General features: G+C 40.6%; 1 protein-coding gene across 2 annotated transcripts in view; it reads left to right on the forward strand.

Annotated features, from left to right (window-relative positions):
- PDE5A (phosphodiesterase 5A) overlaps positions 1 to 23,430 on the forward strand; it is a 100,441-nt gene that overhangs the window by 19,736 nt on the left and 57,275 nt on the right. For both annotated transcript variants that reach the window (XM_038769169.1, XM_038769168.1), the window contains exons 2-4: positions 9,149 to 9,737; positions 16,691 to 16,780; positions 20,749 to 20,820. In XM_038769169.1, the coding sequence (XP_038625097.1) occupies positions 9,153 to 9,737; positions 16,691 to 16,780; positions 20,749 to 20,820 (747 nt within the window). In that variant the 5' untranslated portion in view covers positions 9,149 to 9,152. The remainder of the gene's footprint in view (positions 1 to 9,148; positions 9,738 to 16,690; positions 16,781 to 20,748; positions 20,821 to 23,430) is intronic.

Raw genomic sequence — 23,430 nt, forward strand, 5'->3', positions numbered from 1 at the left:
TGATGGATCCGGGATTAGAACCCATGACCTCTGGCTCCCAAGCCTGTGCTCTTCCCACTAAGCCACGCTGCTTCCCGTTGGGCCGTTATATAGACATCTGTTTATATACCCACAGTGTTTGTCACAGGGTTGGCACTCCCTCTTTTACCCCCCCCCATCTTTGGGATTTGGCAGTTTGTGCGTGCTCCCATCCTTTTAGATTCTAAATCCTCCAAAGAGTTGGGGTCCTGTCTTTCACTTCTCTTCAACATCCCCCAAGGACTTAAGGTTCTGTTCTGCAGATAGAAATCAGTCATTCAATCAGTTGTTTATTTTTTTAGATCCATTAACATATCTGATATTGTGTTTATTGAGCTCCTATTGAGTGTGAAGTGTTGAATTTAGCATTTGGGAGTGAACAGGAACAAGACAAATGTTCTCTGCTCTCAAGGAGCTTGCAATTTAGACTTTAAGTGCTGCTGATAAGGAGGATGTTTGAAATAATCCAGAAAGTGAAGGATAATTAAGCACTGAAGCTCTGATTGTTCCAAGTTATTCAAAAGGAAGGAAAATCTTATGTAGCATTACAAGTCCGAAGTTGCTCTAAAGTTTGTCTTTTGTGCGGTGTAAGGATTGGGTATAAGTTATCTCTGTGGTCTGTTTAAAACCCTAATTGTATCATGTATGAGAAGGTGACTATAAAGACAAAATTATGAGGTACAAATATTGTTAATTTTTCACAATGAAGTGATTTGGAAATACAGACTTAATTGTTTGCAAAGGAACCTAAAGTAAAGATGGAATGTCAGTAGGATGGTTACAGAGTTATGCCTGTGACATTGCTTTTGGTAAAAACAGTGCTTGGCACATAGTAAGCGCTTTATTATTATTATTTTTTAAAAAACAAAGTACTAAGTACAGTGAAGAGTGAATCTTCCAAACCCTTGAGAAAATAGTTTTGTAAAGTCTCTTTAAAAATACAGTTCTTTATCACTTCCAGAATTTCCAGATTTCCAGATAAAATTCCTTTGTTTTAGTCATTTTGTAATATCAAAATGAGTCATGTTCCTCAAACCACCACTTTGTATTTGCAACCAATCACATAGGCGTATTTTTTTTAGGTTTCAATTGAAGCAGTGGGTCCGAGTGAAAAGAGCCCAGGCCTGGGAGACAGGGAGTCTGGGTTCTAATTCTGCTGCCGCTTGTCTGCTGTGTGACCTTGGACAAGTCATTTAAAGTAGCTGAGGCATAGAGAAGATATTGGTAAAATGAGGATTTAATCCCACTCCCCGCTACTTAAGCTATGAGCCCAAGAGGGACAGGGACTGTATCCAACCTGACTGTTTTGTATCTACCCCCAACACATTGTAGAGTGCTCAGCACATAGTAAATGCTTAACAAGTACCATTTTAAAAGAATTGAACAACTACGGCGCAAGTCATAAACTAAGGCAAAATTCAATACTAATCTTAATTAAAAACCGTAAGATTTTTTTATAACCAATCATAAATATTTGGCACCTACTTGGTGCAGAGCAGCGTGGCTTAGTGGAAAGAGCACAGGCTTGGGAGTCAGAGGTCGTGGGTTCTAATCCCGGCTCTGACACTTGTCAGCTGTGTGACTTTGGGCAAGTCACTTAACTTCTCTGGGCCTCAGTTCCCTCATCTGTAAAATGGGGATTAAGACTGTGAGCCCCACGTGGTTCAACCTGATTACCTTGTATCTCCCCTAGTGCTTAGAACAGCGCTTGGCACATAGTAAGCGCTTAATGCTAACATTATTATTCTTATTACAGAGCACTGTACTAAGTGTTTGGGAGATTACAGCAGAATTAGTAGATGTGATTCCTGTTATCAAGGAGTTTACAATTTAATGAGAACAACAGATGCTAAAATAACTGACAAATTGCAATAAATTAAATTACACACTTTACTGAAGATATGTTATATCTGCTTTCCTAATCATGTTGTATCTTAGCAAGTGGTGCTTTTGATGCTTGTAGTATTAGTAATGTATTCCAGCAGTAGAATTCACAGCAATGCCAAATTTGAAGCATGAGGAAAATGTTAAAATAATTACCAACTGGTGGTTAAAGGGTTATGTAATACTGTATTCATCAGTATCAAGAAGTTCTTTTACCCTTTTGCCCTATCCGTACATACCATAAATTTTTCCTTTTTTGGACAATAATACTAAAATGTGTTATGGTGATTTTTTTTACATGTGCCAGTATGTACTAACTATGATTATAAAAAATGTTACCAATATATTATAAAATATAAATTATTAACCATTAATTATATCTGTGGAGGTGTTCTTAAGATTTCCTTGGACCCATTATTTCATTTTTACCAAAAAGAGAAACAATGAACATGTGGACTGTGTCATTTTGTCAGGAAAAAAAACAAACAAACCTTCAAATAGCATAAAAGCCTTATTTGCCAATCCCATAAGCAGCTTCTTATTGAAACAGTACAACTGGGATTAGAGGAACACATCTGACTTCTAGTCTTGACTCCTTAATATTCTTATTTGGTGATTTTTTTTTTTTTGGTCCACCCATGTGAAATTGACATTGGTTTTATTCTGTCTGTAATTATATCAAAAGGGCATGATGGCGATTAGTTAAAAAACATTTATAATAAAGCTTTTTAGGGAAGTTGCTATTAACAAAGCAATTATACCCCCTTTGATTTTTTAAATCTAGAATCCAAGGGTCCCTTTCTAGTCATCTCCATCCTTTCAGGCAATGCTGAACTTAAACTTTCCCTAGCAGGAGTCTAGGGCCTTAACGTACTTCTGAAAGGAGACTTCTCTTCATCTCTTCAGTGCACTATTCAATATCCCTTGTAATCAGGAAGTTTTCCATGCGCCTAATTTAAATCTGTCCTAATCTAATTTTACTCCATTTCCTTCTTTATATCCTTAGGGGAAATGGAGAAAATTAAGCCTCAGGGAAGTAACCCTTCATATACTGTATTTCTATATTGCTAGTAAGTTATCTTTCTCCTTCTTGTTCAGGCTAAGCAGTTCTGATTCCTTTGGCCTTTCTCCATTAAGTATTACCCTCAGTGTCTCTCAAATTGTGTGACCCTTACTCATCGCTCTAGGGAAGGGTAGGGTTGAATTCATGCTATGGCCAGTTTTATTCTCCAGGCAGTGGTGGCTAAGGGACTGGCATAAGTGGTGAACTCTTATATTTAAGTAGGGAGGTTAGACAGTTTTTGCAGACAATTTCAGTTGAGGACTTATCCTGACAATTTCAGTTGAAAGTCCAAAATAATCACACAGTGGTATTTATTGAGGAAATGGCCTTAAATTTCAGCAGAAGGGATATATTTTTCATGGATGGAAAAGGTCGGACAGATTCTGGAATTCATTTTCAAAGACGTCCAGGAAATCCCTTGCTCAAAAATTCAAGTCTAGGGAGACAGCTAGCTTGGGAGACAAGTTTCGGTGCTTGTCAGCATGGAAGTAGAAAGCCAACTGGATGAACTCTCAGTTTCCTTTCTGATTGTAATAATCTTAATTGTAGTATTCATTAAGCGCTGACTATGTGCCAGGCACTGTACCAGGTGGGGGTAGATACAAAATAAAATTGGATTGGATACAGGTCCTGTCCCACAAAGGGCTCCCAGTTTCCGTCCGCATTTTGTAGATGAGGAAACTAAGGCACAGAGAAATGAAGTGATTTGCCCAAAGTCACACAGCAGACAAGTGGGGGAGCTGGGCGTAGAACCCAGATCCTTCTGATTCCCAGGCCAATACTCTAACCATGAGGCCACACTGCTTCTATTCTAATTGGAGCACTTGAGTGTTTTTCTTACCCCTTTTGGTTAGAACCTTGTTAGAGGAATAAGGGAATGTTTGTACAACAGTGCGAGCCTGTTGACAGTACGCTGCACTGTTGGAAGAAACCATTTTGGGCCCAAGCACCTGGAATCAAAGTGGGTTGCTATTGTCAAGGTTGTGAGCACTGTTGGAGGTGCTTGGGAAGTACTGAGGAAAAAAGGGACACATTCCCTGTCCACAAGAAACTTCCACTCTAATGGGTGAACACTACCGTGTGAGTTTTCCTTAATGGGGTATTTTGCAAGTACACAACCCGTCCTTTATAAGAGAACTAGGTGTAGTAAAGCCTGTGAGGATTTGGTGTTTCTGAAATTCAAAAGAAACTCCTGTTTTTTATTGAACTCCATCCAAACCGCTACCCTGCTAATTCAAGCTCTCATCCTATCCCGTCTGGACTACTGCACTAGCCTTCTCTCTGATCTCCCATCCTCGTGTCTCTCTCCACTTCAATCCATACTTCATGCTGCTGCCCGGATTGTCTTTGTCCAGAAGCGCTCTGGGCATGTTACTCCCCTCCTCAAAAATCTCCAGTGGCTACCAGTCAATCTGCGCATCAGGCAGAAACTCCTCACCCTGGGCTTCAAGGCTCTCCATCACCTCGCCCCCTCCTACCTCACCTCCCTTCTCTCCTTCTACTGCCCAGCCCGCACCCTCCGCTCCTCCACCACTAATCTCCTCACTGTACCTCGCTCTCGCCTGTCCCGCCATCGACCCCCGGCCCACGTCATCCCCCGGGCCTGGAATGCCCTCCCTCTGCCCATCCGCCAAGCTAGCTCTCTTCCTCCCTTCAAGGCCCTGCTGAGAGCTCACCTCCTCCAGGAGGCCTTCCCAGATTGAGCCCCTTCTTTCCTCTCCCCCTCGTCCCCCTCTCCATCCCCCCGCCTTACCGCCTTCCCCTCCCCACAGCACCTGTATATATGTATATATGGTTGTACATATTTATTACTCTGTTTATTTATTTATTTATTTATTTTACTTGTACATTTCTATCCTACTTATTTTATTTTGTTGGTATGTTTGGTTCTGTTCTCTGTCTCCCCCTTTTAGACTGTGAGCCCACTATCGGGTAGGGACTGTCTCTATGTGATGCCAATTTGTACTTCCCAAGCGCTTAGTACAGTGCTCTGCACATAGTAAGCGCTCAATAAATACGATTGATTGATTGATTGATTGATTGAACTAGCGATGGGTAGCTGGGAACCTCATCATTTTTTAGTCCTACCATAGTGGAGTGATGGTTTGGGTTTGCTAAAATTCTAAGCCAGATGGAAAGTTTGGTATCTTTGTTTGCAAATCAGGCTGGTGGTCTATTAGTAGAAATATCTCCTTTTCACACAGACTGCTTTGAAAGCATCTTTCCCTTTTTCTCTATTCCTTTCCCCTTCTCCTACTTAATGGCCTCTCCCTCTCTTTCTCCAATGTATTCTGAATTTTTTGTTTTTATTGTTTCTTTCCAAGATTACTTTTTTAGTATATATGATGATGATGGCATTTAAGTGCTTCCTATGTGCCCCACACAGTTCTAAGCACTGGGGGAAATACAAGTCATTTGACTTCCTTCCCCCCCCCATCTTTATTTTAACACAGAATGCATACTTTGCCCACCCCTCTTTAAATCTCTGTCCACCCTCCTACTACTTGTTAATTTGATAATTAACAAATCACAATTATCAATCATCCACCCTCTTTAAATACCAATCCCCACCACCACCACCAACTAGGGCTGATCGAGTCAGCCCCTCACCCGCTCTGCCATCCTAAACTGTTATTGTCATTCACCCTTTTTCCTCTTAATTCCTTCCTGTTATCACAGTCCTTACCCTTCTCCCCACAGTCCAATCCTCTATGGCTCTCTGACCTTCTGTGTTTCCCTCTTCACCCAGTAAATGTCTTATTAGTAATGTCAATGAGTGGTCAGTATGGGAATGCAGCTGTACTTCGTGTTGGCTAGAATTATGCGGAATCTCCCTTGGAAAATTCCAGGTGTGCCTCCTTCTGATCACAAAGATTTCAGGACCGAGGACTTGCTTGGAGGAAGGCTGTCTGCATGTTTTGTTTTGTTGTCTATCTCCCCCTTCTAGACTGTGAGCCCGTTGTTGGGTAAGGGCCGTCTCTATATGTTGGCAACTTGTACTTCCCAAGCGCTTAGTACAGTGCTGTGCACACAGTAAGCGCTCATTAAATGCAATTGAATGAATGAATGAATGAAAAGGCGTTGCAGCGATAGCGGTGTGCGCAGCCCACGCCTCAATAAATACGATTGATTGATTGATTGATTGATTGACGTCCAGGCAACCTGAAAAATTCTCTTCCAGTTGGATCTGGGCTCAAAAACCTGCACCACTGATGACATAGCTCCATGTCTCTATGTCTAGTTGTTTCAGACTTTAAGGGGAAGAATTATGTAAACTTGTGCAGATGCACTGTGTGTGTGTGTGTGCATGCACTTCTATATATGCACACATATATATATATATTATAAAGTGCAAGAATGTCATAGAGCTAGAAACATGTGGGAAGGATGTGAAAGAAAATGCGATCGGCTACAATGTACTTAAGTTCCATAGAAAGGTGTCCCATTACTTACTTAAAAATGAACTAGTTTAATGTTCCAGTTAACATTCTTTCAAGATTAGTACATCTGTTCAATACTACCTAAGTGATTAGGAAAAAAAAGAAGGAATTTCTGGAATGATTACTTTTCAAAAACTTGTTTACCCAAATTCAAGAGAATTTTTAGGCTTCATCATTAGGTACTGGCTAGGGTGATTATCTTTGGTTAAAAATATGCCTAAAAATGTAAAAAGCAACAACTATAAAGCCAATTTTTGAAAGAGCAGATTTGCATTTTTTTGCTCACATTGTTTATCTTGCAGTAGACTAGGGGGACATAATTGCTCATTGCATTGAGTTAATGCTTCTGCTTAGCCAACTAAACATGTGGAGACTCTCTGATTTACCACTGTGGATGATTTTGAGCTACTTTTGTGACCGGAGAGACTGAAATGAGGCCTTTGGAAAATGTGACCAAATTGTTTCTTTACCTCAGCATTTCATCTTATGTGACAGGCAGAGAAGAAAGGCTTTTCTTCCTGAGGTGGTACTAAGGGCCTATTATACCTTGTTTCACTCCGATAGCCTTTATCTTTTGGAGTTAAAGGGCTACATAATGGGCAGTGGGACTGAAGGATCTCTCAAGGGATCATATACTGTTTCAAATACGGTGGTCCAACAAAACTTAAAATTAGATGGAATAAAATCCATTTTATTTTTAACAATCCAAACTGTATATTTTAGTACAGGTTAAATTCGTATGTCTTGATTTTTTTCCTGTAACTTGTTTTGTCTTGTCTTATGCCGGCGAGTAGTCTCCGACCCATAGCGTCTTATCAAATGATTAATTTTTTATGAGCCTTTTGAAAAATAGGGAGTTTCTTTGAAACTTGTGTGGCCATGATGGGTGGGGGAGGGAGACTCGGAGGAGGTTGGTGGTCAGCTTTTTTTTTTTCTTAGAAACAGGAAACTCTTCCCAAGAATAAACAAACCCAAACCCCCAACAGTAATGTTTGGGTATTTGTCACAAGAGATTGCTCAGAATTCCAAGTTCAGACTTGGAGTCTTAAAGGAGACCTACCCTTGACAGTGTTTTCTATCACTTGAGAGGCTACGAAAGGAGATATTTTGGTGGTAGACTTTCCTCAATTTTTTCCCCTTTTTTTCTTTCGAAGTTTCATTGAAATCACCCTGCCAAAATAAATCTTTTTAAATGGCATCTAGTCGTGCTTTGTAGATTTTTATTGGAAACTTTTTATCTCTTGGACATAGGAGTTCCTCTAGAATTTGCTTGTCACACTGCAAATAGTCAAGATAATTAGCATAGTTAAGAGTAGAAGTAATGGTATTTATTAAATGCTTTCTGGGTGAAGAGAACTATACCAAGTCCTGGGAAATCTTCCATGCATGAGTGTTAGTCATACGTGGTCCCTGACCCTCGAAGGGCTCACAATCTAAGAACTGAAGTAGGGAAGGGGGAATGACCACAGACATACATAAGGAGAGATGACATAAGACAGACAAATGCATAAAATGAAAGTTAAAAAGAAGCAGGGTTCTGTGGTTAGAATAGCAGAGTTTTTTGGCTCCTCAGAATCTATCATTCTCAGTGGTATCCACAGTGACCTCCACAGTCCCTTGGTCTACCCAACGTTAAGCAGTGTGGCTCAGTGGAAAGATCCCGGGCTTGGGAGTCAGAGGTCATGGGTTCAAATCCCAGCTCTGCCGCTTGTCAGCTGTGTGACTTTGGGCAAGTCACTTAACTTCTCTGTGCCTCACTTCCCTCGTCTGTAAAATGAGGATTAAGATTGTGAGCCCCACATGGGACAACCTGATCACTTTGTATTCTCCTAAGCGCTTAGAACAGTGCTTTGCACTTAGTAAGCGCTTAACAAATACCAAAATTATTATTATTACATTTTGTGGAGCCTTCGTGATGCGGTTGTCTTTGGCCTTCTTGCCATAGTTGTGGAAGGCAAGTTGGGATACTTGGGGCATCCTCGAATGTGTTCCCACCATTTTCCTTTTGGAGGTAATTCTGCTAAAATGGTGAGGGTTGGTTGTAATTTTCCAGAAAAAACGAATGTCTCAGTTGTCTTTCTTAGCAGGCTTTACATATCAATGAGTTTTTAGTCTTGTAGGTAATCTGTGCTATTTGACTATAGGCCATAAAAAACAGACCGAACTTATGTATTTAAATCATTTTTTGCTTAGAAAATATAACCTATTCTTTCCCTACTATCCCAGTTTACTTTTTCCAATAAAAGCAGGGGGCACTTTTGGGCAGAACTCTCCCCTAAGTTTTAGAGAAAATTCTCAGGTCACTTGATCACATTAGAGCCAAAGCGTGTTTCCTATTTTCTCCTTAAAATGAACTCAAAAGCAATGGAATGTAGAGCTGGAAAGTGTAAGCATTACAGATGTACGCAATGAAAACTGCAGCTTTGAAAACAAGCCATCATTTCCCCCAATTAATTGCCCACAATAACCAGTTATTTCATTTGCTCGGTGGCGCCTTTTTTCTGCTTTCACGTAATTTCAAATGAATAAGGCAGTTAGTTTTCCCTGAAATCAACATCACCACTGCCTAGACATGGGGGATTGTACAGGTGCCCACATTGAGTGCACAGCTTTGTTTACCACTTGTAAAAGGGCAGGCGAGTGCTCATGCATTAGCGGGGCCACTTTAAATCCGCATTCAGGGTCCTTCAGCACTTGTTCCCCTATTGGAATCTTGAATAACTTCTCATACTCTGTTTTTCAGAGAAATGGTCAATGCCTGGTTCGCTGAAAGAGTTCACACCATCCCAGCCTGCAAAGAGGGAGTCAAAGGTCACCCCGAGTCCTGCTCTTGTCCTACACAGCAGACACCGCATTCAGAAATTGCTGCCCACGGGACCCCGGTGAGGAAAATTTCTGCCTCTGAGTTCGACAGACCTCTCAGGCCCATCGTGGTCAAGGATTCCATTGGGACGGTGAGCTTCCTCTCTGACTCTGAGAAGAAGGAGCAGATGCCTCTGCAGTCCCCCAGGTTTGGAACGGATGCTGGCGACCAGTGCTCGAGACTACTGGAATTAGTGAAAGATATTTCCAGTCATTTGGATGTCACGGCCTTGTGCCACAAAATCTTCCTCCATATCCACGGGCTCATTGCCGCTGACCGTTATTCCCTCTTCCTGGTCTGTGAGGATAGCTCCAACGAGAAATTTCTCATCAGCCGGCTGTTTGATGTTGCAGAGGGCTCTACGTTGGAAGAAGCATCCAATAACTGTATCCGATTGGAGTGGAACAAGGGGATTGTGGGCCACGTGGCGGCTCTTGGTCAGCCTTTGAACATCAAAGATGCATACGAGGTAACTATAGACCTTCCGGAAGAAAGAGAATGGGAGCATTGGGTTGAATGGTGGGGCCACCAAAAACTATTAAAAGCAAGGGAGTTACTAAAAGGCTAGTCTACCGGGTAATGGATGTGAAGGCTTTTGCCACAAACTGTCATTACTCGGGATTTGATATTAAAGTCAAAAGTGCTTCGCTGGAGCTTGTCAGGGAACAGAATGCCTTCCTAGTTCTTTGCTCTATCCACTTACCATCCCTTTAGGCAGTCTTGACTCCTTTCATCTGTATTGGGCAGGTCCCAGGGCAGCACTGTAGAGGACAGTTCTGTGTCAGCAGGGCAATGGACAGTCCATTTGAGATTCATGTCAAATACCTACTAGAGTGTTGCCGGTTTTTCTACATGGAGAATTTGATTTTCTTTGAGTTGTGGAATGCTTCGAGGAACTAAAGACTACCTTTGCTGTGCACTTTGCGCCTTGTAATTTATCCTTTTAGGAACTGGGCCAGTCTGGTGTCATCTTCTGCCTAATGGCGTACCAAGGAGCACTGCTCTACTTGGACTCAAGTGGATGGTGGGGGTAATAGTGTTATTTCTCAAAGGATTCCAGTGCAGAACTTCCAGAGTGAGTGTTGGTTCTCTAGGGGAATAAGCGTGAAAATTAGTTGTTGCTATCAGCCCAGAGTTCGCGTGGGTAGGAAGTTCAAAGCACAAAGAAAGAAATAGAGAAGTCTGTTTCCGTGAAGCATCACGGATTCATCATGGATCTAAAGCCTCTTTTATAAACCTATCCTGTGCCTTTATCCCACACCAAAGATACTTTGGGGGTTTCACCCACAAGATAGTAGTAGTAGTAGTAGTAGTAGTAGTAGTAGTAGTAGTAGTAGTAGCAGCAGCAGCAGTAGCAGTAGTTCCGATATATATTAAGTACAAACTAAGCATCTGGGAAGATACAACAGAAGTACAAAATATATTCCTTTCCCACAAGGCACTTGTATTCTAAGGGACAGATTCCTGAAAATACTTACAACAGTAGTATCAGAATAAATACATTGAATTTTCATTCTAATTATGCATATAAACAAACTATGCACTGATACTCCTCTGACTCTGTATTCTCAGACCTCTGTATGACCCTTAAACTTACGTTCAGGCAGAGCAATGACTAAACCCATCCCTTGTCAAGAGAAGCTTTTCGGTTCACCAAAATGTCCACCATTTAAAACAACCAGATACAGTGTAGCTTCAAGCAGTGTGTCTTAAGAAATGAGCTGCTCTATTCATACATGGTACCAGTCGGTATGTATGTTTTGTATCTCAAGATGCTTACATATTTTTTAGCTCGGCTCTGAGGTTAGGATTTAAATGATGTGGAAATGTGCAGAATGAATGTGCTGCCGTCTGTGGTCCCAACAATCTGAATCATTTTTCCTTATAGTAGTAATAATAATAATAATTATGGTATTTTTTAAGCGCTTACTATGTGCCAGGCACTGTTCTAAGTGCTGAGGTAGATACAAGGTAGACAAGTTGTCCCAAGTGGGGCTCACAGTCTCAATCCCCATTTTACAGGTGAGGTAACTTAGGTCCAGAGAAGTGAAATGATTTGCCTGAGGTCACACAATAGACAAGTGGCGGAGCTGAGATTTGAACTCATGACCTTTGGAGTCCCAGGCCTCCCGGACTCTATCCACTATGCCATGCTGCTTCACTATCTACACTGGAACTCAGACTTTCCCTTTAAAAGGCTCAGAATTGATAGAAGCCCTTCCTAAGCATTTTTGTCATGTACAGTAGAATGAAATAAAGGCAGGGGGAAATTTATTTTCTACTCTTTGGAGCCAAATTGTGTTCACTTTGTACTTAATAGAGAGCTTATATTATCTTTAAGGGGGTTGTGAGTAACTTTAGAACTTAATTTTGTTCCTGACTTTAGGACTAAATCTTACCTTCTTTTAATCATAGGGCCAAAAGAGAGTTTGAAAATGCTCCATCATCCACAGCAGCATTTATTGTGAGTCAGTAGTATTTATTGAGCACTTACTGTGTGCAGAGCACTGTTCTAAGCACTTCGGAGAGTATTGTCTAATATAACAGATACATTCCCTGCCCACAGTGAGCTTACACTATAAAGAGAGAGACAGACATTATTATAAATAAATTAATTGTAGATATGTACATAAGTGCTGTGGGGCTGGGTTGGGGGAGGATTAAAGGGAGCAAGTCAGGGTGACGTGGAGTGCACCATAGTAGAACCTAGAATAGAAATAAAACATGGTCCCTGCCTCAAAGAGGTTTCAGTGGGGAACTGGTTTCATTTTTTTATCCAAGAACGGCAGTGGTTAAAAATTTGTTCAGGACTATGGTATATAAGTGTACATATTTATCAATATACCTTAAGATCAAGTAGTCAAAAAAAAGAAAAATACTTTTAAAACCTTAAATATTACAAATAAAAATACTTGAATATTGCCAGTCTGAAGATGGTTATGCATTTAAACAGTTATTAATGTAATGTATAGACATGAGCTATTTAATTTATGAAGTTTTTTGGGAAACTTGTTTAAATGAGGTCTTGTATTCAGACACTGCTAGGGATAGTATTAATCCATTTTAGCTTCTAAAACATCCGTAGGAGTTTAGTGATTATTGCATTATATTATCTCCCTTTATTTTTCAAAATGTCACTCTGTGGTTTAGAATCCATGTGTTAAAAGGTGCTGAAAACTCTAATCCTCAATCCCCATCTTCTAAGTATACATCTGGGTGGCAGATGTTACCACATCTGTAAGGCAGATCTTCGCCGTAGCTCTGCTTCTCTGCCTTATGGGCCGCGTGATGTCTCTGCTTGTAGAGAGCCATCCCCTTTCTTCTCCTTGCAGACGAATCAGTCGGCTGCTGTTCCTTCCTAGCAGGCAGTGCGTATGCTGCCTAATGCATATGCTGGCTTCAGAATGGTCTCTTGTTTCTTCAACCTTTTGTGTTTGCAGAAGCAACACATCAGCTCACCTGACAGCGGCTCTTTCGATAGCATGGTGTCATCCCATTTGACCCACTTGTTAGGAGCAAAGCTTCAGTGCTGCTGGAATGGTTGAGGTCAGTGAGAGTGATTTTTGTCCAGTCATTTCATAGAAGAGTGTAGGGCAGGGAAAAGGCTACTCTGTGTTCCCATTCTTCCACTCTGGCCAAGTGCGCAAGAAGAAACATCCACAGGTTCCTGGCTGAGTGTTCCCCGAATTAGCCCGAACCTTACAGGGACTCTTTTCTTTTTAAAGACAGAAAAAATAGCTTAAGGCCTCTACCGTTTGGAATCATCGCAATTCAACTCTCCGTCCAGTCTCTTCTGGAAGCCACATTTTCCTCTGTTGTCTTATAAAAGAAACCCCAATTTTCTGTTGTTCATCATCGTCTTGCTATTTCTGTATATTCCACTTGCTATTTCTGTATATTCCACCATAGTGACTTTTTGTGCCTTTCAACTTCATTCAGGCCTCCCCACTTATAATTCTGGGTGTAACTGACTAGTCTCCATATGTTCTTGTTTCTGCCAAACAGTTTAGAGAGAGTCCAGATTTTTGGATTTTATTGGTTCTTAGACTTTCTTTCAGTTGGGTCCTTCTTAAGCTTGTTAAAGTTACTTTCTCATGTTTATTTTCTTTGTCTTGTTGATTTCTCTCCTTAGAGTCCTGAGTACTTTCATCTTTAGCTCCTCAAGCTCGTTGCTCAGCTAAGTTTCTCCCTAATAAAGTTGTCTATCTGACCACCAGTCCTCTAGAGTGGAAGAATTCATGTTAAGGTTTTGGAAAGCTTCATAAAATATTCATCGGAATGGTTTTGGTTCTCCAATATGAGTCCCAAGCCAAACAGTGCTCCTTTCCCTTTTCACACTCTTCCAGCAATTACAGCTTCAGAAGAAAATTCTCTCTGCCTGGAGCGAGGGGGGCTTGGAAGGGTGGTGGGAAGTTGAAAAATCACGATTTTGAAGTCTCATATAAAATGAGCCTGAAGATGCTACTCCACCCCCACTCACTTCTCAACAGAAGTCCAAAAGTGGCAATGAAGTTGCACTTGGGCAAGTAAGGAATAGAGGTGGTTGGTCATTGGCCGTAATAACCACATCAGGTATAATTTCCCAAAACTGCTGCAGTAGTTGGAGAGTAAGAGGGCCTTCTTTCCTAGGAAGTGAATTTTCTAAGATTTTTGGAGTCAGATGTGTGAGAAGGACTAGTTCTACTAATTGCACCTGATCAGAAATAGCTTGGTTTACTTTAGTTCTTTGCTTCCTGGAATTTCATCTCTGAGTTTGATTTTCTCTGTCTCGATACTTTATTCCCCATTCCGCTCCTGAAATAATGTGCTGAACAGTATGTTCCTCATTAACAGTCTGATTGAAACCCACCAGCCAAGCTGGTCTCTGTCTCCCATTAATTGCTGAGGAGCATCGATTCCTAACCATTTGTGTTCTGAGGCATGTGAAACTGTCAGAGGAGAGGGAGTGTGGGAAGTTCAAGAACCTCTCCTCCTGATTTCATTGGACCCGTGGAACTAAAATGGTCCTAAGTTTGAGATTGTGCCCACATTCATAATGCAATTGAATATGGTGGGCCCAGAATTCTGGAACTCCTCCAGAAGGAATTTGGATTGTTTCCCTAGGGGGAATATGGGGCAAGCCACACTTTATGAACTTTTCCCAGAGAGGCAGGGGAAGCCTCAGTCCCTGTGGCTTGAACCCCATCCCCTAGTGAAGTCACAGAAGATGTAGCTAATTCCCAAAAGTGTCTTCCCTGGAAGTTCTGCCTGGTCTAGGGGAAATGAGTTTGGCCTGTCGCTTAGAGGTAATCTGACCCTGATGGAAAAATAACAGAGCCCATCGGGGTGTGTTGTGTGGAACCCCAGTTGAAAACTCTGAAATTTAATGCCATCTGGCATTCCTAAAAGAGGCACTTAATGCTTAGCATTGGACAGAGGAAGTGTTTTTAAGTTTCATAGTTTGGGAAAATGTTAAGCTTGTCTTTCTTAAAACAAACTTCTCTCTGGCATGCTCAGATCCCAAACATAACAACCTAGTTTGGGAGGCGGAAAAGCGACAAGTGAAATGGTCGCTGAAGAGTGCCAAAATGGAAAGTGTAAAGTAGCATATACAGTGAAAATCAAGGTGCTTGAGAGAAATTCTTTCCCAAGCAACAATTTGTTCTTTTCCTCAAGAACTATTAACAAATGTCCAACAGGAACAGGAACCATTTCCATTTTAAAACGAAAGGCAAAGAAACAAAGAAGGGATAAATGACTTTCCCATAAGTACAGCGTGAGTCAGTATCTGGGGTGAGTGCAGCTTCTTCAGATCTGTTCTCTGCAAAATGCTGTTTATCCGACACACCATTGACCAGAGACAACTAAGACTCTGAGGCCTCGGGTGACAACAGAAATAAGGCAGAGGTGTTGGGATTCGATGTCCCTTGATATTAATATAGCCAGTGATCTTTCCAAATCCATGTCCTAATTCTAGAACACCTGTCAGACTCTACGCCCTTGCGACTTCCTAGGAGCTCTTGAAATCACACTATATTTCCGAAATCTTCCCAGACTCAGTGGAAATAGTAAGATACTGATCCTCTTTCCTCCACTCTGCCATTTTTTTCAATGCCAACAAAATACACCACAGTAGGATTTTCTCAGAAGCACTTGGAGAGGAGCATCAATTTGTTCAAGCCACTAGGGAAATACCCTGGGTGTTACTTCATATGTGCACACTAATGTAGCAGTGCACTAAACTCTCACAAGAGGTCTGAAAGAGCTAACAATGCTCTCAAAGTGCTGACCTTCCGGGGAGTAACTTTAGTCACTGGGAGAACTGGACTCAAAATAAATACTTGCTTTTACACATTAATATGAGTGTATCTTTATCTGCATGACTGTTTTAGGTTTGTCCGCACCAATTTTATTTTTATATCGCTGCCTCCTTGAGGGCATGATTCATGTTGGTTTAATTCACTCATGTACTTGGGGGTTGGTTTATAAAAAAATGCCTCTCCATAGTGTTGATACATTACTCTACCTGAGCGTTGCCTCCCCTCCTTGTCTCCTTCCTTTTTCCTGGGTTTGGACTCAAACCCAGAGTCCCACAGCTACTGACCCTGACTTTAATCAAGAGGGTGACATTGCATGGAGGTGGTGGTATTTGGTTTCTCGATGATTTCCCAGGCTGGGCACAGACAAAGTCTATAGAAATGTCATGAGAGGCTCGTCTATGAAGCCTCTGAATCAGTTCCAGTGGCATCTCTGCACAGCCTTAGCATTTCAACTTAATTCACCGATAATGTTGGGGAAGGAAGCAGGCTAGCCAAATAAAGGTTAAATCAGATTGATTTGTTAACTTGATGATTCAAATGGTTTTCTTACCCTTTGCCAGATTCAATATCCCTTCATCTACTTTGGCAAATGCTAAATTCATTCATTCAATCGCATTTATTGAGCGCTTTCTGTGTGCAGAGCACTGTACTAAGCGCTTGGAAAGTACAATTCAGCAACAGATAGAGACAATCCCTACCCAACAACGGGCCCATAGTCTAGAAGGGAGAGACAGACAACAAAACAAAACAAGTAGACAGGTGTCAGTACCATTAAAATAGATAAATGAAATTATAGATATATATACAAACTACAAGCTAGATGCAGTTTGACAAAGGTAGAAGTCACGATGGGCATTCAGAGTTGTAGTATGTGAAATTGGGTTTGGAACTTGTGCATTAGTCAGCATTGGTGGTATGCTTCCCACAGACCTTGTTTGAGAAATAATTCCCCCCTGTCAAGAAGGATACAGATTTATATATCCACTGCTGCAGGTCATAATGAAAATATTTTCTGTTAGTAACAAGGTAAGCAGAAGGTTAGATTTCTCTATTCTCTTAAACCACAGAAGAAAATCAATCTTGGAGCAAGCAGGTATTTATATAATTTTTTTTCCCTTGATAGGATCCCAGGTTCAATGCAGAAGTTGACCAGATCACCGGTTACAAGACGCAGAGTATTCTTTGTATGCCAATTAAGAACCACAGGGAGGAGGTAAGTCAGTTCATTCATCTTGTATTGTCAGCTAACACTGCATTCTAGTTTCTAGCTCTGGAAGATAATACAAACTACAGTCTACAGAAGTTAGGTCAACTTTGCTAAGTGTACTTTGTATGTACGCGTAATTAATTAGTGACTAATTAGCGACATCACCTTCTACAGAGAAATGAGCAGAACCATCATGGGGCAATCAGTTCAGCAGTATGGGGACTCAGAGATGCTCTTTATGGTGGTGAGAGGAAGGGGGTCTTCTTGGAGTAACAACTAGATGCCTTCTTCTGGCCTTATTGGTGATCCCTCTTGGCTCCATGGATGCTTCTTTGGTTTATTCTTCCTTTAAGTAAGCCTTAACCTCAAAACAGGAACTATGAACTCTGGGTTTTGGATGAATCGAAGGTGAAATTTCACTTTGTGGAAATAGTTTGGAAATCAGGGTCATTTTCTGGAAGCTATCTCTTTACGTTGCTTTGTGCTGGTTTCCTGCCAAATTGAGGAGGATTTGCTTATTGCTCTTTCTTATTGTTCCATTGCAATATTGAAATTGTGGAGAGTCCAAATTAGATTTTCTTAACCTTTAAACAGATTCATAGCACGTGACCATATATCGTGAGTATGAGTGATCAGTCAGTCGTATTTACAGTATGAGTGATGAGTCAGTCGTATTTACTGAGCGTATGCAGAGCAGTAGTAAGCTCTTGGGAGAGTACAGTATCGATTAATTAATAAGGTTAAAATATGTATTTAAACTGGAATGTTGTAAACCAGTGTGGTGCCCAGGCTTCCATCCCAGATTAATGTGAAAAACATAGTCAATCAGTTTCTAACTGATGGCATTAAAGTAGAGTATTTTCTCTCAAGTACCATTGAAGAAGACCATATGAAAGACTCTAAAGATAATGGACATACCTTGGCTCTTTTTTCATTTTTCTCTTTAAATTTTATAAATTTTGGTAATTCATCATGAAACATTAATGTGATTTTTGGTTGTTTAGAACATTTTAGGAGACATCTCTTTTCCAGTCATTATACTGAATGAAATTGATTATGAAACACATTGTATCTTCCTTTCCGGGCAGTCAGATTGCATGATACACTGTGGCTGATCTTTGATATTTTCAATTTTCATAGGGCCTTTGGGTTGTATATTTCAAACATAACATTTGGAAGGAAAGTTTCCACCAGCTCTGTCACGTAATTTGTGCAACAATAGCATGTCTTTATCAAAAGACATATGGTATCATTCTCATATATTTACTGCTAAAATTGATCTAATCAGATGATAATGAGCTCTCTGGGGAATAGAAGACAATTCCAATTATTTCCCTGATTTAGTTCTGTAACCGATCACTGATCTTTCAGTGTAATAGTTGATGAGAAGTTCTTTAAACATGTAGGGGTATTTTTATATGTGGTTTTGGAAATCAGACACATTAGGGAATAATTAATCCTCATATTCTTCTCAGATAAAATGGTTCCAGTTTGATTTGGCCCCAGTGGATTGAACAAGCCTGCAACTATCCTTTTATCTCTAGATAATTTTTTTTTGAATGGTTCCAAGTGACATAAAACAGACCTTTTCAGTTTGGAAATGAAAACAAAATAAATGAAACATTGACAGATCAGTAAACCAGTCTGAGGCAAAAAGGGGGAGAGGATATTAAGTATTACATTTTTACACTAAAATTCTGTGCTTCACTTTGCATCAGTTCTCTGTGCCTCAGTTACCTCATCTGTAAAATGGGGATTAAGACTGTGAGCCCCACATGGGACAACCTGATCACCATGTATCCTCCCCAGTGCTTAGAACAGTGCTTTGCACATAGTAAGTGTTTAACAAATGCCATAATTATTATTATTATTGAGGTTCTCACGGGGTAATACGGTTTTCAGTCTTGGAAAATAGATTCCTCACCCTTACTAATAATTTGATCATTGTGATTTTTCCATTAAAAAATGGGCTGTCTCAGACTGTATGTGAAAGGAACCTGAAAATAAATGTGGAATATTCATCAACGTACTGTGCTAAGAAACAGTGCCATATCAGAAAGGTTGTCCCCACCCCAACATTTCCAGTAGGTAGTGAGACACCTTTGTCATTCAAAAATGAGTAATATCAATTTATAGAATTAGCTTACTTGGCTCAGGCCCCAGGTAAAGTATGATGGTCCTTTCATCAGGTAATTGGTATCATTATTTTAAAATAGGACAGTTTAACTATTTAAAGTACTGTGGTGTTATACATAAAATGTACACACTGTATTTTGAATCTGAGAAAATTAAAGTGGTTGAAGGAGCTTTTTTTAGGATGAAAAGACAATTTAATTAGGTAGTTAACTTGTTATTCTGTGTCTTCCTCCCCATGCCCCCATTGGAGTGTAAGCTCCTTGCAGACAGAAAGTTGTCTCATTCTTCGGTTGTAGTTTCCCAAGAGCTTGGTATAGTGAACTGCACCAACTGGACACTCAGGAGTAATAATAATGGCATTAAGCATTTATTATGTGTCAAGCAATGTTCTAAGTGCTGGGGAATATACAAGTTAATCAGGTCAGATAGTCCCTACCTCACAGTCTAAGTAAATACCATAGCCACTTTATTAATATCTTGAGTAGGGAGGGGAATGTTGACTGGAGAATGATTTGTGTTTTAATAAGGTTGTCTGCTCTGAGCATTTCATATTCGTTTGCTCAGTTTATTTTTGGTTAGCTCTCCAGAGTGATGTGCTGTGGGGTTGTTAATAATAATAATGACGGTTTTTGTTAAGCGCTTACTATGTGCAAAGCACTGTTCTAAGCACTGGGGGGATACAAGGTGATCAGGTTGTCCCACGTGGGGCTCACAGTCTTAATCCCCAATTTACAGATGAGGTAACTGAGGCACAGAGAAGTTAAGTGACTTGCCTAAAGTCACACAGCTGACAATTGGCGGAGCTGGGATTTGAACCTGTGACCTCTGACTCCAAAAGCCGGGCTCTTTCCACTGAGCCACGCTGCTTCTATGGCTTGGAAGATAGCGGATCCTTTTGACTATGCAGAGAAAAGGATCAGTATCAGCAGTGTTTGCTTAGTACCTACTTTATGCTGAGTACTGTACCGAGCCCCAGTTGAAGTTTTGGAGACTATTAAGCACTGTACTGTGAAGTTTAGAGTGGGCCATCATCAACTTTTCTCTGTCCTGTGTGTCTGACAGTTTTTATTTTAGCCCCATGGGCTTCCTCTGCCTCGGCTCCCGCTGCCATGTTCTTTGGTCCCAAAGTGAGGCCTGGGTTCATAGGGACCAGAACACAATGGGTCTGGAGCAAAGGGTGGCCAGAAATTCAGTGTTCAGACTCTCAGACAGATGACCACAAAAAGTCACATATGTTATTGTATTGTGCTGCGTGCCCAGCATAATCATTGTCATCAATGGTATTTCTTGAGTGCTTATTGTGTGTGGAGCACTATTCTGAGCGTTTGGGAGAGTACAGTGCAACAGAGTTGGTAGCCCACAACAAGCTCACAGTCCAGAGAACGTATATAATACAACACAGCAGAATGTCTGGTACCTGCACGGGCGGTCACCGCCATCCTGAGAATGGTGTTAGTTGATCTGAATCAGAATGATGAACAGCATTGGCGATAAAGCAAATTAAACGAGATGCTGTAAGAGAAGGTGAATTTAAAATGTTAAAAAGCTTTTAGAATGCTGCAAGTTAAAATGAATGCTCAAGGATTCCATACCAGAAAGAAAGGATTGGATACAGTCTCACAGATTCCACCTGGGGATTTTAGAATTCAAATATGTATTATCTCAAATGAGGTGTAATGGTACAATGCATTCTAAGGAACAGACTTAAATGTCGTAAAAATAACTGAAGTGTTAAAAAAGGTAAGCAGAGCTCCTTGTGTTCAGTCAATAGTTTTCTCTTATTAGAATCGCTTCACCTGTTGGAAACTGGTTGAACTTTTATCCTTTTGTTTCTTCAGGTTGTCGGTGTGGCTCAAGCTATCAATAAGAAATCCGGAAATGGCGGGACATTCACAGAAAAAGATGAAAAGGTACAAACAGACGGTGTATCTATTTTTGAGTCAGTTTATGGGTGAGCTCTCACTTTATTTGGGCAGTCGATTGGAACCAACAGTTTTTGATGCTTTTTAAACTGGAAGCAGATAAAAAGTAGGCCAAATGCATTTGCTGAAGTAAAACAAAAATATACTTACAGTTCAGCCACTTCTAATAGGTCCGTGCCATTGGAGATGAAGGTCTCTTATTGACAAATCAACCAGGGCAGTTTAAATGATGGACAGGCTCTGTAGGAATCTTGAAAATAGCTGGCTCATGTGAGTAGCGAGGGCGGCGGTGGCTACCAAGACAACCATCTGGTAGTCCGTGGGCTTAGGGCACAGCATCGGCAGGATGCTGCGGTCACTTTGGTCGCAAGTAGTTTGGGTGTGTAAAATTCCTGTGGGCATTTCTCAGCGTACTGTACTCATGCCCTCCTAATCACTTGTTACACTCCGTGCCACTGCAGAAACACAACTGGTGATGTGAAAGTGTGAGTGGTGTTGCATGAATTAGCACCACAAAAAATTACTTCGCGCTGGTTCTCGATCCTGAAATCTTTTGTTGGGAGACTCTCTGTAATCAGTTTCCTTACAAAATTAAAGCAGGGTCTCTTGAATTGATCAATCTATCAGTGGGATTTATTGACATGAGGTTGTGTTCTATCAAGTATTCTATGTGGCACCAGCTGCACAGGAGGAGCAGGACAAAGTGACTTTTAAATGTTGCTTTAACCATTATAGTATCGTTTAACTTTCGAGAGCTCTTGGAACAACTCACACCCCGAATAAGTCTCTGAGAAGTTTCAAGTTTAAGACTCCGGAGTAGACATCTGAAGTTTCCAGAATGATTTTACAGACTTAGCACAAGACAGTGGGGTGTTTGGTGTCATTTCACCACTTGGCACTTTGTAAGTGCTTAACAAATACCATAATTATTATTGTTATTTCAGGCTGAATCAGTTGAAAGAAAGGCAGTCACCATCTGAATTAATGTGTGGCTCTGCTCATCACTCACTCCAAGTGCAAGCAGTAGCTATTTTGAAAGATTTTAAATCTGCTCATATCCATTATTTAGATTTTTTAAAAATTTTAAGCGCTTAGTACAATGCCTGGCCCATAGTAAGCGCTTAACAAATACCACAATTATTATTATTATTATTATTATTATCTGAAGGGATGGCTTGACTGGAAATGGGGAAGGATTGCTGGGGAAATACTTTCTGGAGGAAGTGTATTTGGTTGTGGGAGTTTTGGTTGTTTTTGTTTTTGTACAGAAGGACTTGGAAGAGGTGGGTGGGCTTGGGTTGACAAAATTGAGTGGGGAGAATACCCCAGGTGTGGAAAATGGTCTAAGCAATGGTCGAATCAGAGAGTCAATCGAATAAAAAAAAACTCTGTATTGGACAGGCCAGGTACATCAACAAATAGGAGAACAAACTCTACGGCGCACAGGAATAAGATTTTCTTTTAATCGGCGGAGTAATCTATTTGGGAATAAGGCTTGTGTAATAAAACACTTTTTGTTTCAATAACAGGGGCATCTACAAGTCTTCCATTTCCATGCTTAATTGTACTCCCAGAATTCTGTGTAAAACAAAAAACAGAGAATTGTTCTTTTCAGTATGGGACATTAAATGCTTAGAGAGGCAAATTACTCTCTCAGGTCATACAGAGCAATTAGTCTATTATAGCTTCAGTGCATCTCTTAATGTCAAATTTACTAGTAAGGACCTAAGAAAATCTATTTCTGTAGATTAATTGGGACAAAACCGAAATAGACGCAAAGCTAATCACTGAACATTGTGCCCTGTTAGTCCTTATGCATATCTCTGTCTAAGCTGTAAGCTCATTGTGAGCAGGAAATGTGCTACCGACTCTGTTGTATTCTATTCTCCCAAGTGATTAGTATACACAGTAAGCGCTCAGTAATTACCATTGCTTGATTGATTGACTATAGCCAGCAATATCCTTAGCCTCACCATGCATATCCAAAGCAAGGCTTCCTGAACAGCCAATGCAAGTTATCTTTGGGAAAGAAGGAGGCTCAGAAGCACGGTACTTCAACTGCCCCTTGCCCAGAGCTGTTTTCCAGTTCCATAACCCTACATCTCAATCAGTTCTATCAATCGTATTTATTGGGCACTTACTGTGTACAGAGCACTTGGGAAGGTACAATATAACAGAGTTGGTAGATACGTCCCCTGCCCATAACAAGATTGTAGTGTAGAGGGGGAGAAAGACATTAATATAAATAAATGTGTCCTGCTGATGTATTTTACTAACAGTGTGAGATGTATATAATAGAATTAGTAGACATGTCCCTTGCCTTCAAGAGCTTACAGTTAAATGGGATAAACAGACTCTAAAATAAATTAGAGGTAGGAAGCCATAGAGTTTAAAGATATGTGTATGTGTGTATATATATATATATATATGTGTATATATATATATATATATATATATATATATATGTGTGCCATGTGGTGCTTAGGTGTCCCTTAGACTGTGTATCCATGTGAGACTGGGACCGTGTCTCATCTGATTATTCTGTATCGAAACCAGCGCTTAGCATAGTCCATGTCACATAGTAAGCACTTAATGATA

The sequence above is a fragment of the Tachyglossus aculeatus genome, chromosome X5 (assembly GCF_015852505.1).
Source record: "Tachyglossus aculeatus isolate mTacAcu1 chromosome X5, mTacAcu1.pri, whole genome shotgun sequence".
Lineage (NCBI taxonomy): Eukaryota > Metazoa > Chordata > Mammalia > Monotremata > Tachyglossidae > Tachyglossus > Tachyglossus aculeatus.